Source organism: Hydra vulgaris, chromosome 09 (genome assembly GCF_038396675.1).
Source record: "Hydra vulgaris chromosome 09, alternate assembly HydraT2T_AEP".
In the NCBI taxonomy this organism is placed as follows: Eukaryota; Metazoa; Cnidaria; class Hydrozoa; order Anthoathecata; family Hydridae; genus Hydra; species Hydra vulgaris.
In genome coordinates this window covers 59594273-59608687 of record NC_088928.1, presented here as the reverse complement: position 1 = coordinate 59608687, position 14415 = coordinate 59594273, and the positions used below count along the sequence as shown (strand labels likewise).

The window sequence follows — 14415 nt, the reverse complement described above, 5'->3', positions numbered from 1 at the left end:
CAACAATTTTGTTTTTAGTTTCTCGTTTGTTATATTGCTATAGCTATAGTATGATTGTTGTTGGTATAAAAAATGTTGTGTTATGATTGAGTGCGAGTTACAATTTTTTGGTATAATGTAAGTAATGAATGATGTAAAAAACCAAATTAAAAACTCATAAAAATTTTCAAATTAAAACTCATAAAAAACTATTTACGTTCCACTATGGGTCAAGACCGCTTATCTGCATTAGCTTTAATTTCCATTGAAAATAAAATAAGTCGGTCCTTGGACTGTTCTGATTTAATTGATGAGTTTGCGTCTTTAAAAGTCAGAAAGGTTAAGTTTTAAGTCAATGTAATCGATCCTCCTAAAATCTGCGAAAAAAATAAATGGTATCGCATTTTGAGTAGTCTTATTAGTGCATCTTCATCCAAAATAAAAAAATACTTAATGTACATTTAAAACCTATGTGCGTTTTTTGCTTCGTTACGTTCTAATAAATATCCAAAACACGATAAAACACAAGAATTAAAAACTCAACTAATATAATAGAAAACTTGCCTATGGCCTCGCATATGGTAAATCCGCCACTGGCCATTTTACCCACCGTTAAAAACTAATTTATAAATAGTAACTATGCATTTATTTTTAAGTCAATGTAAATAAGAAACTGGTGCTAGAAGCCCTATTTATAACTCTAAAGAAACTCTTAAGAAACCTTTAAGAAACTTTTAGCACTAGATTAGTAAAAAAACAACTATTAAAATAGGAAACTAATTAGTACTTGCCTGTGTGCTTAGTTTTTTTTTATAAAAAATAATAACTACTGAGCTAAAGTTATTTATTAAAATTACTTATTATCCTATATTTTAAACTATTTATTAAATTGTTATTGAAAAATAAATCAAGTTAAATTACCATTCAAATTGCTTTAATAAACGTTTTGTTATATTGTTAATAAAAAAAACTTTTTTCTTAGCAATTGTTAATTTTTAAAATATAAATAATTAAACTTTTATCTGAAAGTGTTCAAATAAAAAAATTCGAACACTTTCAGGTTTGAATGAAACTTTATGCAGTTAAAACTCATTATAATATTGAAATAGAATTTAATCGTAATGCGAATGCAAAAAAAAGTTAATTTCAATTAAAAAAACAGTTAAAAATGTCATTTAAAAAACAGCTGTTTGGTGTCTTTGTTTTTTCGTAAAAAAAAACACCTGTTTTACTGTTACTGTTAAACAGCGTTCAGAAACCCTTGTTGTGATTGGAAAGATCTGAGTCGGACATGGCATAAACATGAAAAAAATCAAGGACACATGGAATGCATGTGCGCAATTGTCAATTCTTAAAAAAAGTCTTCTGTATCTAGAATTTTCTTTAAAAAAAAAAAAAAGACCCTTTAGTAAAAAAGTTAACTTTGTATTTGGATTCAAGACTTGGAAAGAAAACGTGATACTGGTTTTGAGAAAAGCGTCGCAAATGCTCAATTGTTTGTGTAAAAAAGCGCTAAGGAAATTGAATCACAATTTAAAGAAAAAAGAATAGCATGAAGAACACTAATGTTATGAACACATGGATGAACCTATACAATCTCCTGAAACACAGTACAAAGTAAATTTTTTCAACACAATGATAGACACAGTCATAGTCGACACTGAATGTCGATTCAAAGCGCTTAATGAATATTTTGACGTTTTAATTTTATTTGCGATATCAATTTTTTTTTAAATTTTTGCCAATAGAAGACCTGCTTAAGCATTGCAATAATTTATGTACAATACTTCGGGAAGGTGAAAACAGTGACATAGATCCTTTCGAACTTTATGAAGAACTGCAAAATTTATAATCCACTTTACTAGAAAATCTAAATGATGCAAAGCAACTTATCCAGTACATTTTAGAAAAAAATTTTGAAGAAGTATATCTAAATCTTTACATAACAATCAGAACCATGCTCACAATTCCAGTAAGTACAGCTTCTGCTGAGAGAAACTTCTCAAAGTTAAAACTGATTAAGACCTGATTAAGAGCACGATAAGACAAGAAAGACTATCTATATTATTCATCTTGTTCATTGAAGTTGAAATAGCAGCGGGTGTTAGTTATGACACAATTTTAAAAAGGTTAAGCGAGACTAAAAGCCAAAATGTTCGTCTTTTTTAATTTGTGTTTGTTCGTGTATTTATTGTTATTATTTCATATCATAATTAACATTAAAACTTATATGCTCCTCCTAAATTTTTCAATCTAAATTTTTAAACTTATTATGAATTCTAATATTTAAATATTAGAAACAAATAAGTGTGAATGCCTATATCAAAATTAGGTGTAAATATAAATGTGTTATATATATATGTAAATATATATGTAATATATATATATATATATATATATATATATATATATATATATATATATATATATATATATATATATATATATATATATATATATATATATGTAATATATATATAAATAAATATGTTATATAAATATACGCAAATAAAAATATGTCGAAAATAATTAACAATAACAGCTCTGACTTGAGTTTATAACTTTCAATAAAGAATAGTGCTCAATAAAAATTCAAGCCTGGAGATTTGGCCAAATCAAGGTTTGTTTTCGTCTGTTTTTTTGTTTTTTTACATAAAGGGGCCTCGCAAAGCTAATTCCGCTGAAATCCACGATTTGACTTTCATAAGAACAATGAAAATACATTTTCGAATAATCATTTTTTATAAACCAATATTCTTTTCTTTAAAGAGAAAGTTTGTAATTAACCAATCAAAACATGATGAAAAACAAGAGCAACTTTTGTTTTGTGTTTTTACTTCAAAATCATTTCAAAATATTAGATACAAAACTTTCTTACAAAACTTTCTTGGTAGATTACTCAATAACTTTTTGAGAAATATCATTTATTTTGTTGCTTTAACCAAAAAAAAAATTTTTTTGTTTTGCTTCACCTTTTTCCTCTTAAGCTGATGTGCGGCTTTTAAGTAAAAATATATTAATTTTGTATATTAAATGAATTCATCAACTATCTTAAGTAACTTTACTGCTCGAGGAAGATTCAAAATAATATATTTTTACTTGTATATTGCTATTTTAAACAATACTCATCCATCTTTTTCATCAACATCACATGTCGGCTACAACAACTATAATAGCTCCCTAGTTGTATTTTAACAAAATTAGAACAAGTTTGTTATAAAGAGTGTTTTTTTGAACCGGATAAGACATGAAATGATAAAAATAATACAAAAAACTAAATTGCAATCAAACATCTTTTTAATGAATGCATGACTTTAACATTTGAAAATGATTTCTGGCAATATGGCAATAAGCGGCATTTCTTGATTAAGCGCATTCCAGACGTCCAATTTTGGGCCACCTTTACGAGCACTACTGTGACATACGGTCACAAATAACACAAACTATGCTGGTCTGGCGTTAACTGTTGCAAGTTTATAAGCATAAAAAAGTAGCCTAAAACCATAAGCTTGTTTCATATGGTATATCTGAGAAAAGTTTTTGAGATTATCAAATTGTTTTTTTCTAGCCGCTTTATTAAAGTCCTTCTCGAAGGCCAACACTCATTTCCAGTAACCTCTGGGGTACCTCAAGGTTCTATCCTTGGTCCTGTTTTGTTTCTTATCTACATTAATGATCTTTCCTACAACTTTTCATCTAAAGTAGCTCTTTTTGGTGATGACTCAACTTCATACTCCTGTTTTGACAAAATGTCTTCTCTTTTCGATCGCTAAGAACAGGCAGCTGATCTTGAATCTAATCTAATTTTGTTTTTAATACTACTTTTACTGTGAGTTTTTGGTTTTTATTAAATTAATAAAGTAACAAAAAGGACGAATGAAAAAGAATTATTCGATGAGTTATTTATAAACTAATTAATTATCTTACAATGGATTTCTTTTTTTTTTTTAATTAGATGTTTAACATAAGTTTTTGACTATTCTCTTTTCAAACAGGAAGAAATTTTTATTTATGTTGTAAAGAACAACTTTATACAATAAACACGAACTCATGAAATCAAACAAAAATATAATTTATGAATAAATTTGTTTAATTTTTGTTAGCTTAACTATACATGATTAAGGTGATTAAGATTGTATATGTTAGAGAAATTTCAAATAGGAATAATATCTCCTACTTGTTGAAATGTTACTCATGAAACAAGAAGCAGATAATATCATGACCGACGATACGTGTTTCGAAGTGGAGGGGTACAATCATCAATTTCTTAAAAAAATTCCTCTATATCTATCATTTTCTAAAAATAAAAAGCGGGGGCCGGTGCCCCCATGATCCCCTGGTGTTGTCGGTTCTGAATATTTAGGAGAAAACATCATTGTTAAATGTATTACTTTTTCACTTTTTTGAAAAAGTAAAACATTTTTTGTTGAAAAACGTATAACCTTAAAAAAGTTATACGTTTTTCAGAGTTTTTTTAAATTTAAACCATAATTAACTCTTATTTGGATGGTTATGCGCCAAACCTGCCTATACAACAAAGTTGAAAAAAAATAATTTAAATTTAAAAAACGATTAACCTAGTGTTTCTTTGCAAACACCAAAATACTATGATTAAAATTTTTAAGTGCACTAAACTGCAATTACTTTTAATTTTTTCGGTTTAGTAGCTTTTGTCAAAGACTTTTAATAGATTGAAATAATATCTGGTGATGACTTTGCGTCAAGTTATCTCATTTCAACATATTCGTTGTATAGGCTGGTTTGGCGCTTAGTCATCCATTTGTGCAAGAAGTTATTTGTATTTTAACTATTTATGTTTAAATTATTTGTTTCTATCATTAATTTGTTATTTGAAATTATTCATATTTGCGAAATTAGTCAAATTTAGAATATCATTACAAACATTTGGGCACGGTAGCATTTCTGAGGTCTTAGATAGAGTGAGAGTTTCTATCAAAATTATTTATGGTTATTTTATAAGTGTTGAATGTTTTGTAAAGGATATATGTTCCCCTTTAAGTGGGCAGCATATTAATATAGCATGTAATAATTATAAACATCTTAAGAGTCTTAGATTAGCCGATTATAATAATTCTAAAGAAAATTTATCAGTTGATATTTTAATAGGTGCAAATTTTTATTGGAAATTTATGGAAAATTCAATTATAAGGGGAGTTACCGGTCCCGTAGCGACTAAATCTAAATTAGGATATTTAATAAGCGGTCCCACGATGGTTAATAGGAATCAAATTGGTAATTCAACTGTTTTATCTTCTCACGTTTTAAAGGTTGCGTCTGATTTCAATAGGGAACTAATTTTAATTAAAAATAACTTAAATTTATTATGGGATGATTCCAAAATTAGTGAGAGTGATAAGATTGTTTATGAAAACTTTCAGAAAAATATTAAGTTTAATGGTGCCATGTATGAAGTTGAATTGCCTTTTAAAATAGATCATCCGGTGATAGGCGACAATTATAATTTACGCAAGTCTAGGTTTTTAGCATTAGAGAAAAAACTTGCAAGCGAAAAAGATTTATTTGCATCTTACAAAAATATTATTAAGGATCAGTTATCTAAAGACATTATTGAGAAAGTCTCTAATCTTGAATCAAATATTGGTGGCATTCACTATTTACCTCACCGTCCTGTAATACGTGGAGATAAACTAACTTCAAAGGTTCGTTTAGTTTTCGATACAAGTGCTTGCACATCTGGTCCTTCGTTAAATGAGTGTCTATTTTCAGGACCATCACTTACAACTTCATTATATAGTACACTTTTACGTTTTCGCGCAAAGCGAATCGCTTTAATTGCCGATATTGAGAAAGCATTTTTAAACATTGCATTAGCTGAAAAGCATCGTGGCTTTGTAAGATTTATATGGTATAAAGACTTTAATTTAGAAAATAATAATTTAAAGAATGCTGATTTAAGTGTTCATTGATTGTGTCGAGTTTTGTTTAGCGTAACCTCTTTTCCTTTCTTATCTGCGACCTTAATTAATCACGCTAAACATTATGCTGCAAACGATTTTGATTTTGGCAAGGAATTAATTCAATCGTTACACGTTGATGATTTAAATGCAAGTTTCGATTATGCTTCCGAAGGACTTATTTTTTATAATAAAGCAAAATTGTGTTTATAAGAAGGAAATTTTTATCTTAGAAAATTTGAGTCAAATTCAACGGAGCTTAATAGTTTAATTAAAGAGGACAACCCAACCTCAAGTGAAATAAACAAAGTTTTTGGTTTAAAATGGGATAAAATTGAAGATAACTTTATTTTTTCCTTTCAGGATTTATTGTATTTAGTGGACAATAGACCTACTAAACGAAGTATTTTTAGATTCATTGCAAGTTTTTATGATCCTTTGGGATTAGTGAATCCTATTATTGTAAGATGTAAGATATTATTTCAATCTATTTGTAAGTTAAAGTTAGGTTAGAATTCACTTATAGGAGATGATATCTTGATTGAATGGAACGATATTATTAATGATTTAGGTTCAGTACCTTTTATTTGTATTCCAAGATGGTATAGTAAGTGTGTAGGCAGCATCCAAAAAATAAAATTTGAGTTATATGGTTTTTGCCATGCGAGCCTAAAAGCGTATGGGTGTTGTATTTATTTAAGAAGTAGCGCTGAGGAAATTGCGAATTCTTGTCTAGTTACTTCTAAATCAAGAGTTTCTCCTTTGCTTAAAAATACTATTCCTGAATTAGAATTAAGGGCAATATTGTTATTAGCTAATTTGTTTTCAGTTGTATACAAAGAATTATCTTGTGTTTTAAATATTTCTTGTGTCAAGTTATTTTCTGATTCTTTTATTTGTCTTTATTGGGTAAACAATGTAAACAAAAAATATGAAGCATTTGTTCAGATACGCTTAGAAAAAATTCGTTCTTTGTCTGATATTAATTTTTGGAGTTATATTGAAAGTGAAAAAAATTCAGCGGATATTATATCTCGTGGTTGTAAATTTAGTACCTTTCAAAATAATGACCTTTGGTTTAAAGGTCCAAGTTTTCTATTCAATGATTTTATTTCATGGCCTTCATTTGATTTAAGAAAGCAAAGAGATTCTCTGTCTGTCGCAGCTTTAATTTCTTCAGAACATTCGATAATAAATTTAGATTTTATGAATATTAAGAATTTTAAAACATACGATCGTCTTCCTAAGGTTACAGCTTTAGTTTTACGTTTTGTTCGTATTATCAAAAAAGAATTCATTAATGATTTTTATACAATGACTACTTTAGAACTAAATAATGCGGAATTGTTGCGGATTAAATTTATTCAGAAAAGTATATTTAATAGCGAGTCTTACAACCGACTAGAAAGAGATTTAGGATTTACTGTTGATGAATTAATTCGTTGTCAAGGTCGTCTTAGTAACGCACCGATTCCCTTTGATTTTAAATTTCCTATATACTTACCTAATAAGAGTTACCTTTCGAATTTAATTATTTTCCATTATCATTATGTTACTAAACATAGTGGTGTTAAAGAAACACTTAATGAATTAAGAACTAAGTTTTGGTTAACAAAAGCTCGTAGTCTAATTAAGACTATAATTAGAAATTGTTACATTTGCAGAAGATTTGACAGTAAACCCTATAAGTATCCGAATTCTCCGCCTCTACCCTTATCGAGAGTTAGTGATAAATATGCATTAAAGTACGTTGGAGTAGATCTTTGCGGTCCAATTATGATTAAAAATATTTATGAAACTAATATGATGAATAAAGCGTGGATATTTGTTGCTACATGTTGTAGTACACGTTTTCTTTATTTAGATTTGGTACCCGATTGTACAGCGAAAGCGTGCATTCTTGGTCTTCGTCGCTTTATTAGTCGCTATGGCGCACCCTTATAATTCGGAAGTGATAATGGTTCTAACTTCTCTGCGGAAGAAACTCAAAGCTTCACGAGTTCACGACGTATACGATGGTGTTTCAACGTTCCAGCAGCTCCTTGGTGAGGAGAGATACTCGAAAAATGATCTGAACTACCAAGAGAGTAATTAAAAAAGTACTTGGAACATCTAGAGTAACTTACGAAGAAATGACTACAATTCTGGCTGAAATTGTGGTTACTATAAATAACCGGCCGATTACATTTCTTTACGAGGTACCCGGCGACAAACTACTAACCCCAAATCATCTCTTGTTTTGGCGAAAATTACCTTTAGAATCTGTGAATCTTAATAACCTTTTAGCTACAGACCAAAGCAATGATAAACAAAAGTATTTACACCAAAAAGCAATTTTGGATTTCTATTGGCATATTTGGAAAAAAGAATACTTTTTTCCAAATATTAACAAATATACGAGAATTGCATAAAAGCGTGACACACCAAAGTTGGGGATTTCAAATGAAAGTTGGCGATGTTGTGATAATTGACGATCCAAAAGATCCACGTTCAATGTGGAAAATGGGCGTTATACAAAGGTTACGAAATTCATATGATGGTAAAGTACGTGCTGCCGAAATACGTGTTATCTCGGGCGATATATCTGTTATTATTAAAAGAATAGCAAATAAACTTAATCTGTTAGAAAGACATGACGATATTAAAGAACAATCAACTCAAGTAATATTTGTGAATGAAAAAAAAACATTACCATTTTAAATAACAATTTAAAAGTGCCGGCCGCAGTGTTGCGTTAGTTCGCTAACGCAGCAGCCAGTAGGTTTCTTGATATTATATATAAAAGAGAAAGCGCTCTTTTTTCTTGCTCTCTCTCTCTTGCGCTTCATATTATTCAACGTGTGACTTGGCGTATGCATTTGGCGCGATCAAAGATTTTATTGTAAATAACGAGTTGTGTCTTCAAGAAATATATGATAAAGTAATCTTAGCTACATGAATTAATACTAGAGTCTCTTCTAAACTCTTTATGGGTTATACTACACAAATTATACTAAGCTTAAAAATCTCTACAGTAAACAAAAACATGCCAGTGGATTTGTCTTTGAATTAAGTAAAAAAGTGTCTTGTGAACCTCTCTTATGCAAACTTGGAGCGTAGAATATATACAAAATTAACATACATCTTGTTTTACAGTTTATGCACAAAATAAAATATGGGCTATCTTCGCCGATATTTCAACTCTATTTTAGCGAAATATTTCATAAATACCCTACTAGATTCTCATATAACAACTTTGTCATCCCAAAATTTATATTAAAGTTAAACTCATACTCAGTCCAACACCGCAAACCTCATTTGAGGAAATTTTTTCCTCACATTGTTACTATCAAAAAAAATACACTTGAACAGTTTAAATCTGAATTAAAGCGTTTTTATTGTCTACGGACTTAAATTTTTCTATTTCTTTTTTAGTAAAAAAATATTAACTAGCACAATTTATTTATTTTATTTTATTTTACTTTTATTTGTTCTAAATTTATTTTATAAAACGAATTTATATATTAACAATTATATCTATTGTGAAACGTAGTTTTACACATTGTAAATATATTTTATCACAAGCACTTATCACGATTTTATATATTTTATTGTAAGAAACGACCTATAATTAAGGGACTTGATGATAAGGCAAACTGATGTCTTCTTCTTGCACCAGCCATTTGTTTTATTATTTTTGTTATTTTAAAAATTGTAACTTACTACGGCAAAATTAAAATATAAATATAAAAAAAAAGGCATGTTTTCTTATTATGCAGTACCAGCCTGAAGAGTCGATGTGAAAATGCAAAGAACCAATGCTCAGATGAAAGTTCAGAATTTGATTTTAAAGTTTCAATAAAATCAAAAGTATCATAATATTTGATTTTATTTATATCCTTAAATAAGTTTTTGAATTTTTAAGTTTAATAATTATATATTATGTATCGGACTTTACGAAGGATTTTAGAGATTTGTTGTAAGTCTGATAGAGTTAAAAAAATTCCGAAAATGTGCTAAATCATAGCACACTTTCGGACTATTACTTCAAAATCTAATTCTGAATTGAACCTTCATTTTAATAAAGATAAAGATTTGTAAAATATTGCGATGATTGGAGCCTGGATAATAAATTTTAAATTTAAAAAGACAATAACAAAAACATTTACAATAAAAAGTTTAAGCCTTTTTTTGTTCCCAAGCTTTAATCATGGAACTTTTTTGCAAATCATCTATATTTAAGATAAATTTAATATGTTAATAACATGAACTTGAAAAAAAGTTTTTTTTTTGGCTTGCAACTTATCTGATCTATACAACTTAAAATTGTGAAGATCAAATGTTAAGTTTGTTGTTAAAAAAATTTATTATAGTTTTTAAAAATTTATTCAAATTTGTTAAAATAATTGTAAAATTAAATCAAAGTTCGTCATTATGTCAATTATAAAACTCTACTCAATATGAACCATGCAATTTTCGAATCACATCTCAGATATGCTTGTCAGGTTTAGGGAGCCTCATGCTTTTTTAAGAATATCTAACCTACAAAACAAGGCTTTAAAAGTAATATATTTTCCACAACATTTTTTTTTTTTTTTTTTTAGTTTACATTATTTACATGGCGTGATACATGTAATATAAACATAAACTTTTTCTGGAATCTGGAAGAAGATCAATTATCTTGTCGCCAGAACCATATAAAAATTACAATATAAATATAAAATAATATAGTTTATAACAAAATAATAATCCAAAAATTTGAAATAATAAATAGTTAAAATAATATCTTAAAAATATTTCAATATATTTTCCGTTAAAAAAATAATATTCTTTAACTTGTTTTTAAAAATAGAAAAAGAGATTGATGAATCTAAATTAGGCTGGACAATTTTATTCCAGAGATAAGGTACTTGATAATCTATACAAAATTGATTAAACTTTGTTTGACAAAAGGGTTCATAAACGTTTAATACATTCATATCTTTGAATAAAGGTTTTGTGTTTGAAAAACGATTTAAAAAATATATTATTTGAATTGCATGTTTCTGATGGCGGTAAAGACGTTGCAACTTACTTTTACCTGTACTTCTCCAGGCAATATTTGCATAGTTTATATAGCTATGAATAAATGAGTATTATAGTTGTTTTAAATTATTTTTATTTAAATAATTTCTGGCCTTATAGAGGTTGATATACAATCAATACGAGTTTTTCATGTCATATTTTCGTCAAGATAAATACCTAGGAATTTTAAAACAGAACTTTTTTTATTTCTACTTCATCAATATAAAGTTTGGGTAAATCATTAGGCAAAAAACGTTTTTTTGTTGAGGAGTGGAAAAGGATCCACTCTGTTTTGTCAATATTTACGGTTAGTTTATTGCATTTAAACCAATTAGAAGTTTGTATAAGTTCTTTATTCATACTTAAAAAAAGTTTGTTAATGCCTTTGTTTGATAAAAACAAATTGGTACCGACTGCAAACATGATGCTCATAAGGTTCGAGGCCTTATTTAGATCGTTGATGTATACTAAAAAGAGAAGTGGACCAAGGATAGAACCCTGTTGAACACCACATTTTATTTCAATTAATGTTTTATTTTGAAGATCAATAGGAAGCAATTTTTCTCCGTGGTAGACGAATTGCTTTCTATTTGACAAGTAACTTTTATGCCATTTGATCAATTTACTAGTTATTCCGTAGAACTCAAGTTTTTTAAGTAAGATATCATGATTGATTGTATCAAAAGCCTTTGATAAATCGACAAAAAGACCAAGTGTATACTGTGATTTAGCAAAAGAATTTGAGACTTCGCATGTAAACTGAATAATGGTTCGTTCAGTTGAACGAAGTTTTTTAAAGCCAAATTGATTTTTATATAGTAAACTATTTGAAATCAGGTAGTTGTATGTCTTTTCGAAGATAATTTTTTCTAATATTTTTGAAAACGTAGGAAGGATAGAAATAGGGCGATAATTATCGACGTTTGATTTTTCTCCGTCTTTATAAATCGGGATAACTTTGGCAATTTTTATTAGATCAGGCAAAATCCCTTGTTATATAAATGTTTTGAAAACTTTAAATAGAATATCTTTCAAACTTTCATAGCAATCAATAATAATGTTCCCGTTTACTCCATCCGTTCAAAAAATCATTAAAGGAAACATTTGTTGATAACTACCGATATCAGTAAAGTATTTATTAAATTCTTTTGCTATTTCATTTGGTTCTCATACACAAACATCGTTCATTCCAATCATTTTCGGAAAGAAATTTGAACAGGTTTTCTGTTTCCTCATTATTTCTTTCAAAATTTTCCATATTTGTTTTGAGTCATTTCTATATTTAGTAATTAGATTAGAGTATTAATTTTTTTCAGAGTTTTGTAGTTTTTATATAAGCGTTAATTAGCATGAGATAATGATTTTAATTATTTTATACACAATTTTTGAAGATTTTTTAAGACCCTTGGTAATCCAAGGACTATTTAATGTTTTTGGTTTTAAGATTATTTCGGAGACGGCAAAATTTGCACCGTACACCGAGAAGAATGTATTAAAGAACTTATTATAGATTACATTTATGTCTTCATTAAAGTTTATATGCTTCCAGTTTAACAATTATAATTGATATTTAAACGTTTCTAAATTTTTTTTGCTGAAAATATGTTTTCTTATAGTTTGAGAGCGTGCAAACTGATAGAAGTAACCATAAAGATGTCAGGCTTTATTACAGTTGTAACTCGATATTTCAATCCTATTCAAAATGGACTGACTCGTATATGGACATAATTGAAAATATTAATGAAAACATATTAATACATATTTAAAATCATTTTTTAATCAAAAAGGTGATTTTATATTTAGTAGTCGCAATTTAAAGGATTTACGGTGCAAAGAAAAGTGCAAGGCGTTTGATGGAGACAACTGCAATACCAATTTCGGTTCAGTTTCCCACTATGGAAATCATATTGTTTATAGTTTACTACATAAAGAGTTTGGATTTATTGAAGGAAACAACTTTTCTATCCACGTTCTTAACAACAGCATTCAGCATGTTATTGATGCCATGGATATTAACATAGAGCAGGAGCTTTTAAGATTTATCAGTATTTCTCTATTTACACAGTTTGTGTGGAATCTCTGAAAGATTTTTGTATTTTGTGGTTACCGAAAGATTTTGTCTCGTTGATAATCATAATCATACCATCCAGCAATCCTTTGAGTTTCGCAAATGTTTCCAGCTTTAAAAAGTTTTTTCTATCATTAAATAAGCCTGCAGTCATTATAAAAAAGTTTATGGAAAATATTTTAAGTGAAGGCTACCTATTGTTGGCTCACTAACTATCATATGTAATTTAACAGAACGTGCTTAACTTAAAAGAAGATTCTAGTTGCATTATAAATGCAATAAAAGGTTTGGAAGAAGTATCAGATTGTTTTTGAAATTGATCGAAAGTTCGCATTGAAACTAAGCTCTTGCCCATAGGAGTACGCATTCTTCTAAATGAACAAAGAACTTCAACCAAACGAAATAATAGTTTTCAAAAATATTGCTTTTATCTACACCTAAATGATTTGAGCTATTTAAACTCACGGACCGAGCAGTTCCAACTATTTAAAACATTTTTTGTGGGTATCCATGTTAAATGAACCAGTTTGGAAGCAGGTTAACAATACAGTTTAAACTATAAAAATACTTGCTTAGGCGATGAAAGATGTCTTTATTTGAAATATAAAAATGTCTTTAAAATACATATTTTCTTAAATGTTATCCTATTTACAAGGATAAAGAAAGAGGAGAAGATTTTTTTTTTCTTATTTCTTATGTAGTGATCAAAAAAAAAAAAAAATACAATAAATCTATTTATAGTTTGGTGAAGAGGGGCTACACGAGGCCCCTCCATGTTGAAAAAATGAAAGTATAAATTGATGGAGCGTTCACTGCTGCTTGGGAAAACGCATTCCATGGGACAAAACCCTATTTGAAAAAAAGTTGTTGTTCTTCACAATTTCGTACTTGCTGGCGTTCTAGTTTTTGATTAAGCTCTCTCAAAATATACTTGGCTTTACCCTTTGAAAGTTTTTGCGGGATGAAAAAGCTGGCAAGTTTGCAAATTTTACGTTGCTCGATAAGGTCTGCTCTTTTGCGGCGTTCATCAAGTGTTGTTAGACCAAGCCGTTGCAGTCAATTTTCTTAGGACAGGTGTTGCTTAATGCTGGTCTTGCTCGAGGATGGCAATGTCGGACTTTAAATGGGGCAACCAGGCTTGCCCGGCAAACTTAAGTCAGGACAAATGTAAATTAGATACAGTGTGCACCATAAATAAAGACTGTGACTGCAAGATTTTTTTTTGAGTTGCCCTATCGTTTTGTTTGCTATTGATGTGGCTGAATATACTTGAGTTCTAACGTTAAGGTCATTGGAGATCATCCTACCAAGGTCTTGTTTGACTACAGTCTTTTTGAGTGGAGCACGCGTGCCGTCAACGTTAGCCATTGAGTATTTGTGCGTCAACTT

The 14415-nt window shown here is 28.7% G+C and overlaps 1 protein-coding gene across 1 annotated transcript; it reads left to right on the top strand.

Annotated features, from left to right (window-relative positions):
* Positions 1–204: 204 nt before the first annotated feature.
* Positions 205–7859, top strand: LOC136085622 (uncharacterized). The gene is made up of 5 exons (XM_065806946.1): positions 205–318; positions 4980–5866; positions 5948–6069; positions 6130–6318; positions 6442–7859. The coding sequence occupies exons 1-5, from the start codon at positions 205–207 to the stop codon at positions 7857–7859; spliced, it is 2730 nt and encodes a 909-aa protein (XP_065663018.1).
* The last annotated feature ends 6556 nt before the right edge of the window (positions 7860–14415 follow it).

Coding starts and splice junctions, on each gene's coding strand:
- LOC136085622 (XM_065806946.1), top strand. CDS start 205: ATGGGTCAAGACCGCTTATCTGCATTAGCTTTAATTTCCATTGAAAAT. Junction 6,070..6,129: donor CGTTGATGATTTAAATGCAA/GTTTCGATTATG, acceptor TGTGTTTATAAG/AAGGAAATTTTTATCTTAGA. Junction 6,319..6,441: donor CAATAGACCTACTAAACGAA/GTATTTTTAGAT, acceptor ATTCACTTATAG/GAGATGATATCTTGATTGAA.